General features: G+C 24.6%; 1 protein-coding gene across 5 annotated transcripts in view; it reads right to left on the reverse strand.

Moving 5' to 3' along the window:
• LOC129958377 (transmembrane and coiled-coil domains protein 2-like) overlaps positions 1–16071 on the reverse strand; it is a 36562-nt gene that overhangs the window by 6905 nt on the left and 13586 nt on the right. For 2 of the 5 annotated variants that reach the window (XM_056070835.1, XM_056070844.1), the window contains exons 4-10: positions 15020–15230; positions 12975–13019; positions 9787–9852; positions 6479–6561; positions 4429–4492; positions 2570–2831; positions 1370–1435 (exon numbers count right to left, since the gene is read on the reverse strand). In XM_056070835.1, coding sequence (XP_055926810.1) covers positions 1370–1435; positions 2570–2831; positions 4429–4492; positions 6479–6561; positions 9787–9852; positions 12975–13019; positions 15020–15230 — 797 coding nt within the window. The remainder of the gene's footprint in view (positions 1–1369; positions 1436–2569; positions 2832–4428; positions 4493–6478; positions 6562–9786; positions 9853–12974; positions 13020–15019; positions 15231–16071) is intronic. The other 3 variants (XM_056070853.1, XM_056070861.1, XM_056070870.1) reach the window with 3 other exon arrangements.

Here is a 16071-nt window from a genome sequence, read left to right on the forward strand (position 1 = left end):
ATGTTAATAAATTACAGCAGAAGGTCAGTTAGTAAACATAAACACACACACACAAAAAAAAATTGCATTCACTGTTAGAGATCATTGTTAATTAAATATCATCTAAACAATTTCATACAAATGTGAATAATTTGTTTTGGAGACCAGAAAATTAATTTTAAATTAATTTCTTGTTAGGTTTATTTATTGTAAATATAATAAAACAGATGTTTTTTCCTGGTTTCTATAATAATCATAATTTTCAAAATTCGATTTTTTTAGGCATTATAATACAGTGATTTCAAAATATTCAAAAAAATATTTAAAATACAGAATTTTGAATTAGAAATCAGACTCTAATTCAAAAAATCATTCGTAGAGAAATATAAAAGCTCAGGTTGCTCACTTTCAATTTTGTTTTTCACTTTGATTTCTTATCTATTTATTTGATGAGTTTGTTGTTGCTGTTTAATATAAATTTTTTGTACCACAATTTTTTTTACTTCTCTAAAAGTGGAATCAACTGATGAAATCGATACACTATTCAACAAATCTTATACACAGCATTAAATTTTAGTGCTTGATTGATTGATATTCTTCATTAAATCTTTCACAAAAATATTTGTTGTTTGATCTGTTCAATTAATAATTGCCCCATGGTATTGCAAAAAAATAAAATTGATTTCAAAAGCAGTTAATAATAAATAAATTTTAATGTACATCTGGCAAAAACATTGTTTATGAGCACTGTATACAATTAACTGGGGGGTGGGGAGAAAAGATCATCTATTCAATATCATACTTAATTATACAACCACATATTAGGAAGCAATACCTCTTTAAATTTACATTTATTATTTACATAATAAGAAGCATGCAGGATATTGCTATATTTGTCTATTTTCCACAATAGCATTTAGCTAATCACACACCAATTTCCATAATATTGTACATATTAATCAGTAATGCTCTCTGTTAAGAAATGTCTATTATTTAGATAATGATTTTTGCCTATTGCCTTTATTATAAAAAATTCTATTAAGTTTTACTTTTCAGGTTTTTAATTTAAAACTTGCATCCTAAGTGGTTTTAATTCTTATAAGGTTTTAATTCATAAATTATAAATATTCAATAATAGCTAAAATTTTACATGCATGTTTAAAATGAATGTTTAAAATTCAAATTTCTTTTAATGATTAGTAACAAATATAGAACTTTGCTTCCTGGTGAATTATAAATTATTAGTTTATTATTTGTTCTCATAAACAATGCGCATTTATTTGATACTTATCAACTGATGTAGAAAACTAAAATGCAGTGTTGAAGGGAAGCCAAACAATAATAGGGAATTTTAAAAAGGCAATATCTTGTCTTAAAAGAGCATACATACCTCATAACGGTATCTTTCTTCTTGCAATGCTTGGCTGAAATAAGTAGATTCCTGTTGTATTTGTCCCTAAAATGTAGTACTTCTTATAAAATGGCAAAAAAATTCACATGAATCATAACTTTATAACTTTCAATAGCGACAAACATATCTGTTATTCTTGAAATTGGGGGGAAAATCATTACTAAAAAATTCAATAAAAAATAAAAACCAATTAAAAACACAGTTTTAGTAGAATATCACTTATTATTCCTTCATAATTATTTTTACTGGTATTTGCAATGGTGTTCATATTTAGATTTCTTTTTTGTTGTTGTTGTTGTTTTCCCACTAAATTTTTGTTACAAATTAATATAATAAAAAGAAACAATAAATTTTTAGCACACATAATTAACAAAGAAATCCCTAAAAGATGATTAATTGTCTCTCCTAAACTAACCTGGCTTTAAATACCAAAATAGATTATACAATAAATAACATTAAAAACACACTTAAATAAAATAATTAACTCTACATCGAGTTAAAATTACTTGTTATTCATATCATTAAGACACAGTGGATTTAAAAAATATTTATTTATTTGAAGGGGGAAAAACGGTTCATTCATTTTTCTTAGACACACACACATTTTTAAAATGATTTCTATGTTACAAGATACTGGTGATTCAAATTAGGAATATCCTAAGAGGCAATTTAGAAATGCTCATAGTTTGGCTTAAGCTTTATTGGTGCATTTGATATTGATAATTGCATAATCTCTAACACTTCTACTTCTGTGTTAGGTTGACATGCGAGTTTGATATGGATATGGAACATAGATGACTCAAATTGTATATTGGCAAAGTGAGATATATCATAGGCTACAAAAAAAAAAAACGAAGATCATTAAAGGACAAGGTAGAAGGAAATTCCTTTCAAAGATGGATTTAATTATATCACAAAAACAAACAAACTGTGATTCAAATATGATATAATTGTAAAGCATTCACAAAATCACTTTGCTATGGAATCATTTAAAAATCAAGAGTACCTGAATGATATACATCTTTTGTTACATGCATTTTGCAATTAACCACCACTCCTTCACTTTGAAGGCTAATAATAACAGTTGCTCTATTATGCAGCAGGGAACCAATAAATGAGTATTTCTTAACAATATCTAATCTTTAAATACTAATTATCCGAATTAACAAAGGTATTTACTTTAACAGATTCAATTTCTTCAACTAAGTGCTGATATTCATCCCTTTGTGATCTAAGTTCTTGCAGAATGGGTTCTAAATCAAAAGAAGCAGGGCCCAATGATTGAATGGTCGTTGACTCAGTTCCAGATGGTAAACTTTGCAATGTAGCATGATGATGAGGACTCGGAACAGTAGAATGCACTAGTGCTTCTCCAGCATTCTGATTTTGACCAGACTCAGATGTAACACTGGAATTTTCTTCATCAGATGTGTAACGAGTGCTAAATGGAATTCATTTTTAAGAATGAAGTGTATTATATTATATAAAGCATAGAATAGAAACAGCAAAATGTCTTTTGCTTAAGCATGTATCAGTCATTTTAAAATTATGTTACAACAAAATATCTATTTTTCCCTGAATACACACACATACATTATATAAGCTTATTTTGTTTGAAGTAGAATGCAGGTTTGACAAGCAGTGAAGAGACTTTGTATTTTTAATTTTGTTTTATTCTCTCCCGGGAGACAAGCATGATTTATCTACAAGAAGGTGCAGTGCGACACAAAAGCAAAAGTAAAGACGAACAAATGATCACTAATCTTATATAACATGGGATTTCTGGCCACGTGGCGACTGAATACATGTGTTGACCTTTGACAAGAGCACCGAAAGTATCATTTTCACTTGATACGTAGACTGATTGTGCAGTAATTTTTACACAGTTTCATATGTGGAATGAAATCAGGAAATAAGAGAATATTTTACTATAAGCTAAATTAAGATAAAGTCTTGGAAATTAATTTAGATTAAATTAAGTTTAAAATATCATTACATATATATATACACTACTACTACTACTAAACTCAGTGGCATTATAGCCCAATGTGGGCCAAGACCTATAGTGCCCATATTTGCTTTCTTGACAGAGGGCCCTGGGGTGCGAGGCATATGTCCTGGTTAGGTGGATAGCCTAATGCGGAACCCCCAGTGTTTAGTTCCCAAGCATGCTTGGTCCTCAGTTTATCGACCCACTGAAGGGATGAAAGGCTGAGTTGACCTTGCCCAGCTCGAGGATCGAACCTCGGACCTGTGCTTAGGAAGCACGAAGCACTACCACTATGCCATCAGCCTTCATATATATATATATATGTGTGTGTGTGCGTATATAAGTATATATTACATATAAAAGATAAATATAAAGATATAAAGTATATGTATGTATAAAAGATAAATATAAAGTATATATACATATAAAAGATATAAAAGTATATTTCATGTAAAATTAAGCAATAATCAACCTTATAAACAATAATTATATAAATAAATTCTAAATATATAACTAATAAATGAATAAATATTTAAGTAATATACAATAAGGACATTAAACATAAATATATACCAGGACATTAATATATACAATTAAAATATATACAATATACATTAGTTTTAAAGTAACACTAATGAGATCAGACCACAGTTTTTAACTACAATCAGAGACTCCCATTCTCTAAATTTGCAAAAACTTTTCAAATAATTAAATTACATTATGTTAGCACATGCACATGCATATCGAACTACATTCTATTCATACATGCACATTGCATATTCCATGCTGAATTTTACAAAAATACCGAACAAGACGATAGAATAACAAGAATAACAGAATGACAAAGAGACACTGGACAAAGAATAAAAAGAAATTATTTATAAAATATTCATAAAATTTAATGCAATTTATCTTCTATTCTCAACAAAAATATGTTGAAGCCTAGAAAATATATATATATATATATATAATATAAGGAAAATAATAATAACAATTTGTTATATATCATTTAAAATCTTGTTCAACACAAATGTTACAGGAGGATTACCTGTGAGTAGAAAGTGCACTTCCATGAATATTTAGCTCTTGATCATCATTAGATTCTTCAGACTCTATCAGAAAAAGTTTTAAAAAAATGATTAAATAATCAAAAGTTGGTTAACTATTAATCTGGTCATATATTTACTGTCCTTAAAATAAAGAGTTATCAAAAGTTTAAAAATGATAGGGATTTCAGTGATGAAGCATTTGAAATGAGCAAATATATTAAAGTATATCTTTGCTAATCAATTTCAGTAAAATTTGGCTTATTTGAACATTTTCAATTCTTATACATTTTAAACCATATTATTTGTTAATTTGAATATTTCTATTCATATTCCTTGTTAATTAGAACTTTCCTCTGTTTCCTTGAACATGGACATATTTAAACATTGTTAAAATATCAACAATAATTTAAATTTAATTAAGTCGAATCAAAAATAAAAATTATATCAAACTCATTTTGTTTGTCTTATTTAAATATGAATCACAAGGAATTATATTCATAAAATTCTTAAACCACTAGAGATTCATTGCTGTACAGTATAATATAATCAATCAATTAAAAAAAAAAATTTTTAATGCATCCGAAATCAATTGCATTATTTATTTTGAATTATTATATAATGACAACATTCAAAGTGTGCATAACACAGGAGATTAAAATTACTTCATTTTCAGAAATTATTAAAACATTTTATTCTGATTATGCTTACTGCATTTAATAAACTAACGGTTTACTCATAAATAATTATTAGTATACAAAAAAAAATGAAAAATAAATTTTTACTGCCATTTTTAGCTTAAAAGCTGTTATTTTTCTTACTGTAATCGTTTAGAACTCCTTTACTTAAAATATTTGAAAAAAAAAATCAAAATTTCATTGTCTTCTCCAGTATGTGACACTTAATAACAATTATAAAGCAATTTTTAAAAATCAGAAGGACAGGATGAAAATAAATAAAAACAAATAAATTGAGATTATTTTTTTGCTTTTTACATGGTTTAATAGAATTGAATTCATAGTTTTGTTAAATTATTTTCCCATTTTGATACTGTGCAAAGATTACTTTGAAACTGATTTCTCAAACAGAGATTATAGCATACAGCAAGCTTTGACATGTGATTAAAATCAGTCGTACCAAAAGGAAATGCTAGTTACTTCTCTTGCAGATTGTGCAAAAAAAGTTCATGATTCTTTCTAATAATTCATATACAGAATGTTGCACCAGAGAAATGAAGGTGGTTTTTAGATTAATGTCCTGTTTTAAACTATTAGATGGTGAGCTTATAAAAAAAAACCAGGTGATCAAATGATGAGTACTATATTTGAGCTTGTTTTCACACTTCTCTGCCATATCAGTAAAAGAACATTTGACTCAAGAAATTAATTTAACAAGCTCCAAGCTTACATACACATTGGACCTTTGCTGTAAAATCCAATGTCTGAAGCATCTTATTTTATTTCACAGAGATTGTCAAAAAAAGCTATTACCAGTGAATTTCAAATGGCAGATAAGATAGTAAAATTAACAAGTAACATCAAAAATTTAACAGCTGTACTAATTTTTATTATTGATTTTTGAATACAGGACAACCTCTTTGTGTTACAATGATATGCTAAACACAATTTAGTTACATGCTTCTACCTATTCATTTAAAGGCTAGAAATTAAACAAAGAAAGTCATTTTAATTGGTCAAAATTTATTAAAAGCAATATCATGTCAAAAACTTTATTTTAAAAGAAAAATTTTAAATTCAATTTTTTTAAAACAAATACTGCTTTATAACTTAACATTCAAACAACAGTTTGCTATCTTTTACAAACTCATTATTTATGAATAGCAAAAGAAAAATTTTAACATAGTTAAAGTAGTACCAGTTTGATTATCAGCTAGAATTCAGTAGAGAAAATGCTGCTGAGCATTTGAATTTAGAAAAAGCCAAATAAATGGGCATAAAGCATTTTTTATTAGATAAGAGTCAACAAATTCCACATAATAACACAAGTGAAATTTCTAGAATTTTAAATGAAGTGGGAAGTAAAATTTCTTACTGGTCATAGAATTGATATTGTCAGCACTTCCAAATTTGTTTTTGATGAGATGTGCAAATTCCCTTGGTTTCGACATTACATTCCTGAGGGATATAATAAAGACATATTAAAATGAATCATGAATTAATATTTATAATACAATCACAAAATATTTTTAAATTAAAAAGAAGTTATCAGAATGTAACACATGTATATCTAATCTCAATGATAAATAAATTACTTGCTTTTCAATGTTTATCATATAATTTTTAGTCATTCTTGTAATAAAAAAAAATCTGATCAATAACGACTGAATACAAAAAAATTCTCTAAAATGTGTAATTAATCAGAAATCAAATACAGAGAAAATTTTCAATGGATTGTAGTGAAATATTTTGTTTATTGATACCAAACAAAAATCATGTGTAAATCAATACCACGCAGAGCTTAACAGAAAAATCAGCAAACTAATAAGAAAAATGTTTACTGCATTATTTGCAAATAAAATATCTGCAATGCTTGCATACAGTTTTAATAAACTGTTTTATAAAATATTAAATAAAGAAATGACATAATAGAGATAGACTGTGAAAAAAAATCTGTCACACAATTTTTTTTTTTAATAATAAAAGAGTTATACAGATTTTATACATAGTTGTCCTTTGAACAGTAAATAAATCACAAAATTGTAGAATAATCAGTAGATGAACACGTATGGTCGTTTCAAATATCATTTGGAAGGTAAGTAAACATTTAAAACTTCCAAAATTTAAAAATGTAAATTCATGCTACCTACACTGTTTTTTTTTTCTTTCTTTTTTTGCATAATTCTATAAAATTATCAGAAAAACAAACAAATTAATGAACAAATCTTAAAAAATAATACTTTTCTAAAATATTGCCAAAAAGGCTAGATGATTCATAAGTCCTTTTCCGTCAATATAAATAACTTGTTATATTTTAAATATATTTGCTATTTTATGAAAAAAATTACTAAAATGCAAATTTTTATACAATGCATTGTGAAAATTATAATTCGAAATCACATAATCATTTAAGTCTTTTGATCACATTTTACAGCCATAAAACATTCAAAGTGATGGCTGTATGTTTGTGTAAATTATGGTAAAAATAATCACTGATGTAATAGGCATTTCTTTGAAACATTTTTAAGAATGTATTGAGATAAAACAATATAATTATTTTGCAATAAAAAAACAGAGAAAAAAAATAAGATTTTCAAAGAGATAAATACTATCTAATTCGGTTTTTAAGGGGAATCAAAAGTAATTTTTAGCTATACAAAATTAAAATTTCATTTAAAGATATTCAGTGAGAGCAAAGTTGATTTATTTAACTATATAAATATTTCATTTAAAATTCTGCTATAATATCAAATCTATTTCATTCATTCATTGTTAAATGAAACATATTACATTCATATGAAAATCTATAATTAGAAAAAATATAATTTACAGAAACAAAATAAAATAATTTTTAAAAATATAAACAAATTTTTTTTTATTTGACTAGCAAGTAAAATAATAATGAAAAAAAAAACTGATGATTCAATACCACCTTCAAAATATTAAATATATGTGTTGCTCAACATATTTATAGTCGGAAAAAAAATTTCATTCATAATTTTACTTTTTAAAGTAGTAAAATCAAAAAATAAATAATTGAAACCAGGCAAAAAATAATATTATATTCACATAACATTAGAATACAAAAGTTACATACTATGAAAAAAAATCTGAAAATCAAAATAACTTACAAAATAATAAAATTAACTGCAAAAAGAATTGTTGATTATATCATATCCAAAATATCAAATGAATTTTAAAACTGAAAAATGTATGAGAACAATGTAAATTATACATATTAAGCAATAACATCCCTATGAAAAAGAAGCTTACTGATATTTTAAAGAACAATGACATAATGCATATTATCAGTGAAAACAATGATAAAATGAGGAGAAAACATTTTTTTTTTATTTGTAAATAAACATTCATCAGTTAGCAACTTATTTCTGTTTGATACTCTCAGAATGGATTATTTTTAAAATAAAATTGATTTAAAATTTTTAATGATAATAAATAAGGATGAGTATATATGGATATTTTTACATCATAACAACTAACTATTTCATGTTAGAAAAAAAATTATATAATGAATGTGAATAATTATTCTTTTTAACCCAAAATAATTCAATTGTTTTTTTTTTTTTTTTTTACATCTTTCAATCCTTTGATCTTCAGAATTTTTTTAATGCTTCCTTAAACTTAAATCTTGACAAAAAATGCCATTAATAACAATATTTTTTTAAATACCTGCTTGAATTTTAGTACAGATTAAAAATATTATTATTCTTAAATATATTAAAAATAGTAATATTCTTACATGAATTATTTTCAGACAGAAATAACCATAAACAGATTAAGATCACTTAGTAGATTTTAGTAAAAGCTGCAGTATACAAGATATTATTTGAAATCAGAGAAATTTTACTTTATTAATATATATATATTATATGAAACATGTAGAAATAGAAGTTTAAGTAAATTATTAACATTTAAAAATAGAAATAATGAGAAAATGGTTAGTTTATTTCAAAAATAGAAGAAAATTATTTTTATTTTTTTAATCAGAAATTTCATTTTAGGAAATAATAAAATACCAGCTGATGGCATCATTAAACATAAAACACAGTTTTAAATTACAAAGTAATGAGCATAATTAGGGAAAAATAAAATTCTCCCATATAATTTAATGATTCTAGATTGAGTAAAAAATAATTTTACTCAATCATCTTATAAAAGTTAACAAAATTCTCACTATTATCTAACTTTTAACTTCGTTTCAATAATCATAATTTTTTAAATAAGAAAATAACATATTTCTACGACTCAAATAACAAAGTAATTTTCCTTTAATTATTCTGTTATCTTGATTTTAAATAATATATTAAATATTCAAACAGAATTTCTAGACATGAAAAAAAAATAGATTACTATTCTTTTATTAAAATATCTATAGCATGAACTTCTCTGAATAAATAAGTTCTGTATAAACTAATGCACATTGTTCCATCCTTGTACTTTACTTTGACAAAAAAACACCCCTTTTTTTAGGGTTTAGTTTTAATAATTGTGATATAAATATTTAAAACAATGGTCACTGTCTTAGTACAATTAAAACAAAAGGTAATTGAAAATCAGGCCTGTACATACATTGAAATATTAGCATTTATGTAGAATAAATATTATATCAAAACCTGTGTCCCAAAATCTAATTATTTCCTTCAGATTAACTACAGGACTTACTCAGCAGTTGGATGAGCCACAGAGGCTCGACCTAATCGTCCACCTTTCAAACTGCCAACAACTCCTCTTTAGCAGCACAATATAATTTATATATTTCATTAGTACATAACATAATGAAAAGAATATTACAGACATAAAGATTCAATTAGAAAGTGTTACAAGAAGAGTATTTTTAATGTGGTATTATACAAACCAAATGTGATAAAATAGAATCTGTTACATATTTCATTAGTACATAATATAATGTTACAAGAAGAGTATTTTTAATATGGTAAAATATAACCCAAATGCATATGAATTAACAATGTTTCAATGCAATAACAAGAGAAAATGTCTGTTTAGGGTTTATAGAGTAAAACTGGAATTCATTTAAGAAAAATTTTAGGGAAATGTTTTTTTATCATTATACATAATACAATATGAAGAGACACCATTATGATTACTACATAATGCAAGTTACAAAAGCTTCTTAAAAAAAATTCCATAAAAAAAGTGCCTTTCCACTTTCTAAAAGAATGGTCATTTTTTAAAATTCTCAACATCTACACTACTTTACATCTATTTTTTTTCAAACAATATTAGTTACATTTTCTATATTGATTTGTGAAATTGCACTTGTTTATTATTTTTCATTTTAAAAAAATCAATTATATTTTATTCTCTTAACTGAAACAGATTTTTGTATTTTATATAATGATTTTACATTAAAAAGAACCAGAACTATCTATATTTATTCAATTCATAAATCTTTTAGCTTCTAATTGTTTCTAAACAAATGGCTAAGATATTAATTTCAAACAAGTGCAAATTTAATGCACTAGTGCAATGCAATAAAAATTCTATTGCAAAAAAAAAAAAGTAGCAGCAGTTTTACTTTAATAACAGTACTACAAGAGCTTTGCACATATGAAATAAAGATTTCAAATTTCACACAAGCTGTCAAGTGAAGTTCAATCCAATTAGTATGTTCTCCAAGACAAACAATATCAAGTAAATTTGCTTTAATTAGAATACTGTTTTTCAAAATTATAGGTCCCAGTTAATAAAGCACAGATGCATATTTGAAAAGGAGAAATCAACTTTAATGCTACTGATGTTGCAATTCTAGCATTCTCATAAATGATAAAATCCATAAATTTTTCTTCAAGGACAAACAATGTCACCTAACGAACATTTTTTTATATATTATTTTATTGCATTATTATTTTATAGGCAGTCAGCTTTAGTAAACAAATTCAAATCATTCATTTCAGTTCCTTATTCAAAAATGCATGTAGTGAGATGATAGTTAATTTTTTTCACTGGAAATTTCAAACACTGGAAATTTTTTGAATATATATATATATATATTGGATATTTACAAAAAAAATCAGATACATTTTCCTTTCATAAATAGTATAAAATATCTATAAAAGTACCAAAACAATATCAACACACAGTTTCTCTAAAAAAATTCTTAACACATACTAATATGAATTTTTTTTTTTTTTAACTTCCAATTATAAGAGCTGGTAGATAAAATTATTTGAAATCATATTTAGCTTAAATGCTACCACAACATATGAGAAATATATAGATAAAAATTTTAAAATTACACCTATTTCACTGCAAAGAAAATATCAATTTTACTGTAAAATGTGAAACTCCATAACTCCAAAAAAAAAAAAAAAAAAAATCAAATGCTTTCTAACAACCATTGATTTAATACTAAAGAGAGAAAAGGATAGAAACTATTTAAAACAGAGCTTCTGAAACTTTTCGCTCTTGGAAAAAAAATTTTGATACTTATATGGACAAACATTTTCATTCAACTCCAAAACAAGAAAATAAATATTAAAAATGGAGTATAAGCAATTCCACTTCATTAGTTGATTAGTTATTTGGAAAAACTATTTTTTGGATTAATTTCAAAGAAAGAGAACTGCTTTAATAAACTAATGAACAATTTTAATGTTTGATTGCGGTAGGATTTCAAGGCATTACTACATTATCAAAGGTCATATTCTTTTTTTTTTCTGACTTTTTTATAAAGACCTTCAGCAGTGGTACTGCCATTCAGTTATTTTTTTTTTTTTTTTTTACTACCACTAGTAAAAGCATAAATAAATTCAACAACAATTAGCACTACAATTGATCAAATGTATAACTCCTAAGAGAAAAAACTTTACAATTTCAAAAAAAAAAGTATTTGCAAGATAAAATTAAAAGTAAACAAGTTAATACAAGTCATTATAAGCTTTGTGAGACAGCCAATATATCAAAATCTATTGTAAAAGGTTCTAAAAAGGAAATTAACTCAATAAAGAATACAAAAAAGATAAAACAGATAAAAGGAACAAAATAAAATTATATTACAATTTCCAATTAAAAAATAATGAATTTTCTATAGTAAAAGATAATTTACCATATTACAACAATTATAAAGATGCAATTCTTAGCTGAAGTTCTTAAATCATAAGATGAAATACTTGATGAATACATGATGATGATGCTAATGATCTATCTATGCTTATAACAAATCAGGGTTTAAAAAAATTCATGAACATCATTATTCCATGCATGAAAACAAAGAAGTATAATCATTGTTGAATATTTCTGCCACTTTTTTAAAAGTGCAAAAAATTCTTGTAGAATTAAATTGCATACAAATGTGCTTATAATTTTACTTAAAATTTATTAGTTTTTTTTCCTTAAGGTTTATTGTTTTCTTGTAATTAATACTTCTGTTAAACATTTTATTCAAATTATGAAAGTAAGTTATTTACTGCCCAATTTTATATGAATTTGCTTAATTGTGGCAGTCCCATTAATTGGGTCAAATTTCCAAGATTTTATTCTCTTAATAAAGTGGAATTGTCAGTACTAATTAAAAACAAATAAAAATAACTTTAATTAACACACATTGTTACAAAAAAAATTTATTAAAGCTACACTAGAATAATAATTTTGGTAACTTTTATTTATAAATATTGTAAAAGATGAAGAAAATTTGCCTATCAATTAAGAATTGCAACCTACAATTACAGAAGCCCTGATCTAAATTATTGACCACAACAGGAAGAATAGCAAATGTGAATCCTAACCAATGAAAGTTATTATTCAAATAAATCAACTCTGCAACAGGCTAAGTTAATATGATGTAATAAATAACAATCAATTCAGAATAATTTCATGAATTGACTACTCACCCAGACAGACCAGAAATACCACTCTTAATATTGGCACGGACATCCCTTTAAAATAAATTTACATTCTATTTATGACACACAGGAGTAAAAGTTCAAAAGTATAATACTTTGATATATGCAGTGAAGCATCATTGCTAAATATTTTTAAAAACTGCAAACAAAGTATGGTGAAAAGATATTAAATTTGTCATATAGAATAGCAAAATAATAATGCATTGCTGATCTGCAAATATGGATTAGATAGTTAAGAATAAAAAATGTGAAATAAGCAGCATCTAACATATCAAAAATCATATTAACTGCTCAAAGTTACAAGATTATAATAGCATTTACATAACAATAAAAATTCAATCATTAAAAAAACTCAACTGAAATTAAATGAAAACTAGATTTATTTCATTTATAATTCTGTGTTTCCAACATTAATATTTAAAAAATCATCTGAAATGCATTTTTGACATAATTTCTATTTAGAAATAGAATATCTCAAAAGTCCCATCTTAATTATACACATTATTTTCGACATATTTAAACAAACTAAAAGCAATTCACAAAACACTTCTATATATGTTTTTAAATTAATCTTTCCTATTTAGAAATTTTAATTCCACAGTGTTCATAAAAAATATACTAAACATGTTACAAGCCAAATAAATAATCCTAAGAGAAATTTGAATTTAGCATTCTAATTAATTTTAAAGTCTTTATTCGGTTTTGAGTATTTTGCCAACACATTAGTATGTACATGATGCTCTATGTGAATCATATATTGATGATGCATACATTGATAAAATAAAGATATTTTTTAGAGATTGAATAGAGAAAAACTTTCCCATATTAAAGAAACAAGCTAAAACAAAATTTCAACCATAAAAGTACATTTTTTTTCCTTTAAAACTCTGTATTTAATATTTTAATTTTTAAAAAAATCAACATCATGCTCACAGTTTACTATGAAGACTCAGCAAAGTGATAAAACAACAAAATAGTAACAGAATTTCAGCCTGGATAGTATTATAAGACAACTAATTATTTCGATATCTCAAATAACTAAAATTCTATTGAAAAGAATTGCCCCCTTTTCCTTTATTTTACAATTTACATATCCAAATAAATGTATAAATACAATACTCAAACAATCTTTTAAGCAAAATAAATATTTACAATTCTTTTATAATTTTCTTTAAAAAAATTTTAAGCAATAATAATTTCTTTAAGCAAAAAAAAAAAAAAAATTAAATAAGATGGGACAGAAAATTATAAACCAATGAACAATCGATAAAATCAACATAAATATAAAATGTTTTGCAATTCAAAAAATTTGGCTGATAATAGGGAACATACCACAGTGGAATATAAAAAACATTAATAAAATGTTTAAAATGTAATAAAATAAACATCCAAGCAACAAGCATTTAAAACCAAGCAATTGACTAGTGATTAATGTTGTTAATAAAAATCCAAAAAATAATACACTTCAAAAACAGAGAAGTTAGAATGTTAAATAATTGAACTCTGGTTATGAATATACATTATTATTTGTTTAGTAAATATATAAAGATACATTTCAAAGGCAAAATGCATTATTTATAAAAAAAGCTACATATAAATAAAAATTATTATAAATTCATTTATTTTATCAAAATAATAAAAAAAGAAAATTACAATTCCAAACAGAAATAAAGTGCATCGCCATATATCAAAGCACAGTTTAAAATTTAAATCATATAGTCTCAGTTAAAAATGTGAAGAGGATTTTACATACAAAACAATATTAAAATAAAATAGAATTTCATGTATAAATTCAATAATATATGAAGCAAAAATATCTTAACTTAAACTCTATAAAAATGATAGGTGAAATAAATATTTACTTTATCAATACCTATTTTTATTCTTAGATAAGATTAAAAAATAAGAGCATACTAAGATTATATTTTAGAAATATTAAGTGAATATCTCCTAAACATGAAAACTCCATAATGATTTTGTTGTTAAATTCTAAAATTTTAGATAAAAAAACTGTCAATTTTTAAAAATCTTACTTCAGTCCTTGGCCCATATCTCTCAAAACACCTCGAGGAATACCATGAATTTCTAAATCTCGAATTCGCTTATTATAATTCTCCAGTTTTTTTTGTAACTGTGTGATTAGTTGGGCAGACTTTTGATTTTTCTTCTCAAACACACTTTTGATTCTTTGCAGTTGCTGTTTGTCAGCATTTGTGGCCAATTTTAAGTATTCATTAACATTTTCTGATAAAGAAAAATGTTCCAATTAGCATTAAATAAATACAGAATTTTATAACAAATACACAAAACCCAAATAAGAACACGGTACAGTCTTTAAAAGATAGATATTAAAACTTTTATCTTTTATAACAGACAGATATATTTTAAAACAGACAGAAAAAATAATTTTAAGTCATAGATTATTTTAAAGACAAAGAAACAACTGAATATGAAAAAACAATTGTAATTTGCATAGAGGGATTTATGGTGAATAAACCTAATGACATTATCTGAAAAATATATTTGATACATTTACATGTAATTGCTATATTTAAATAGTATTTTTAATAAAATGGAAGCTATTTTATTTCATTGCCCAAGCCAAAATGAATTATGCATGATATCATGCAATCAAAAGTAGCTTTCTAAATACAATATAGTTGACTAATCATTTACAATTAACTTCTATGATGCAAGCTGGGCAATGATTTTTGTATATTTTGCAAGTTGATAAATAAATTATCAATATGCATAGCACTTGACTGCAGTTAGATAATTATCATTAAAAATGATCAAAGAAGAAGTACTGACTCACATTTAATATTTTACTAATTAATGAGCATTAAGGGAATAACTTAAACTGAATTTTCAAGCATGAAAATTATTTATTGAAGTATTTTCCAAGTTATTATGGCCAAATCAAAAATAAAGAAAGCATTAAGAAACTCCATTTAAAAGTTATTTGAACAGATTAAAGGCTAAATAAATTCTCTATAATAAAGTTAATTCAAATACACAGAATGAAACATAGTATGTAAAAAATATCATCATTATTCAGATTGCCTCACCTGAATCAAAATTACAA

The sequence above is a fragment of the Argiope bruennichi genome, chromosome 2 (genome assembly GCF_947563725.1).
Source record: "Argiope bruennichi chromosome 2, qqArgBrue1.1, whole genome shotgun sequence".
Classification (NCBI taxonomy): Eukaryota; Metazoa; Arthropoda; class Arachnida; order Araneae; family Araneidae; genus Argiope; species Argiope bruennichi.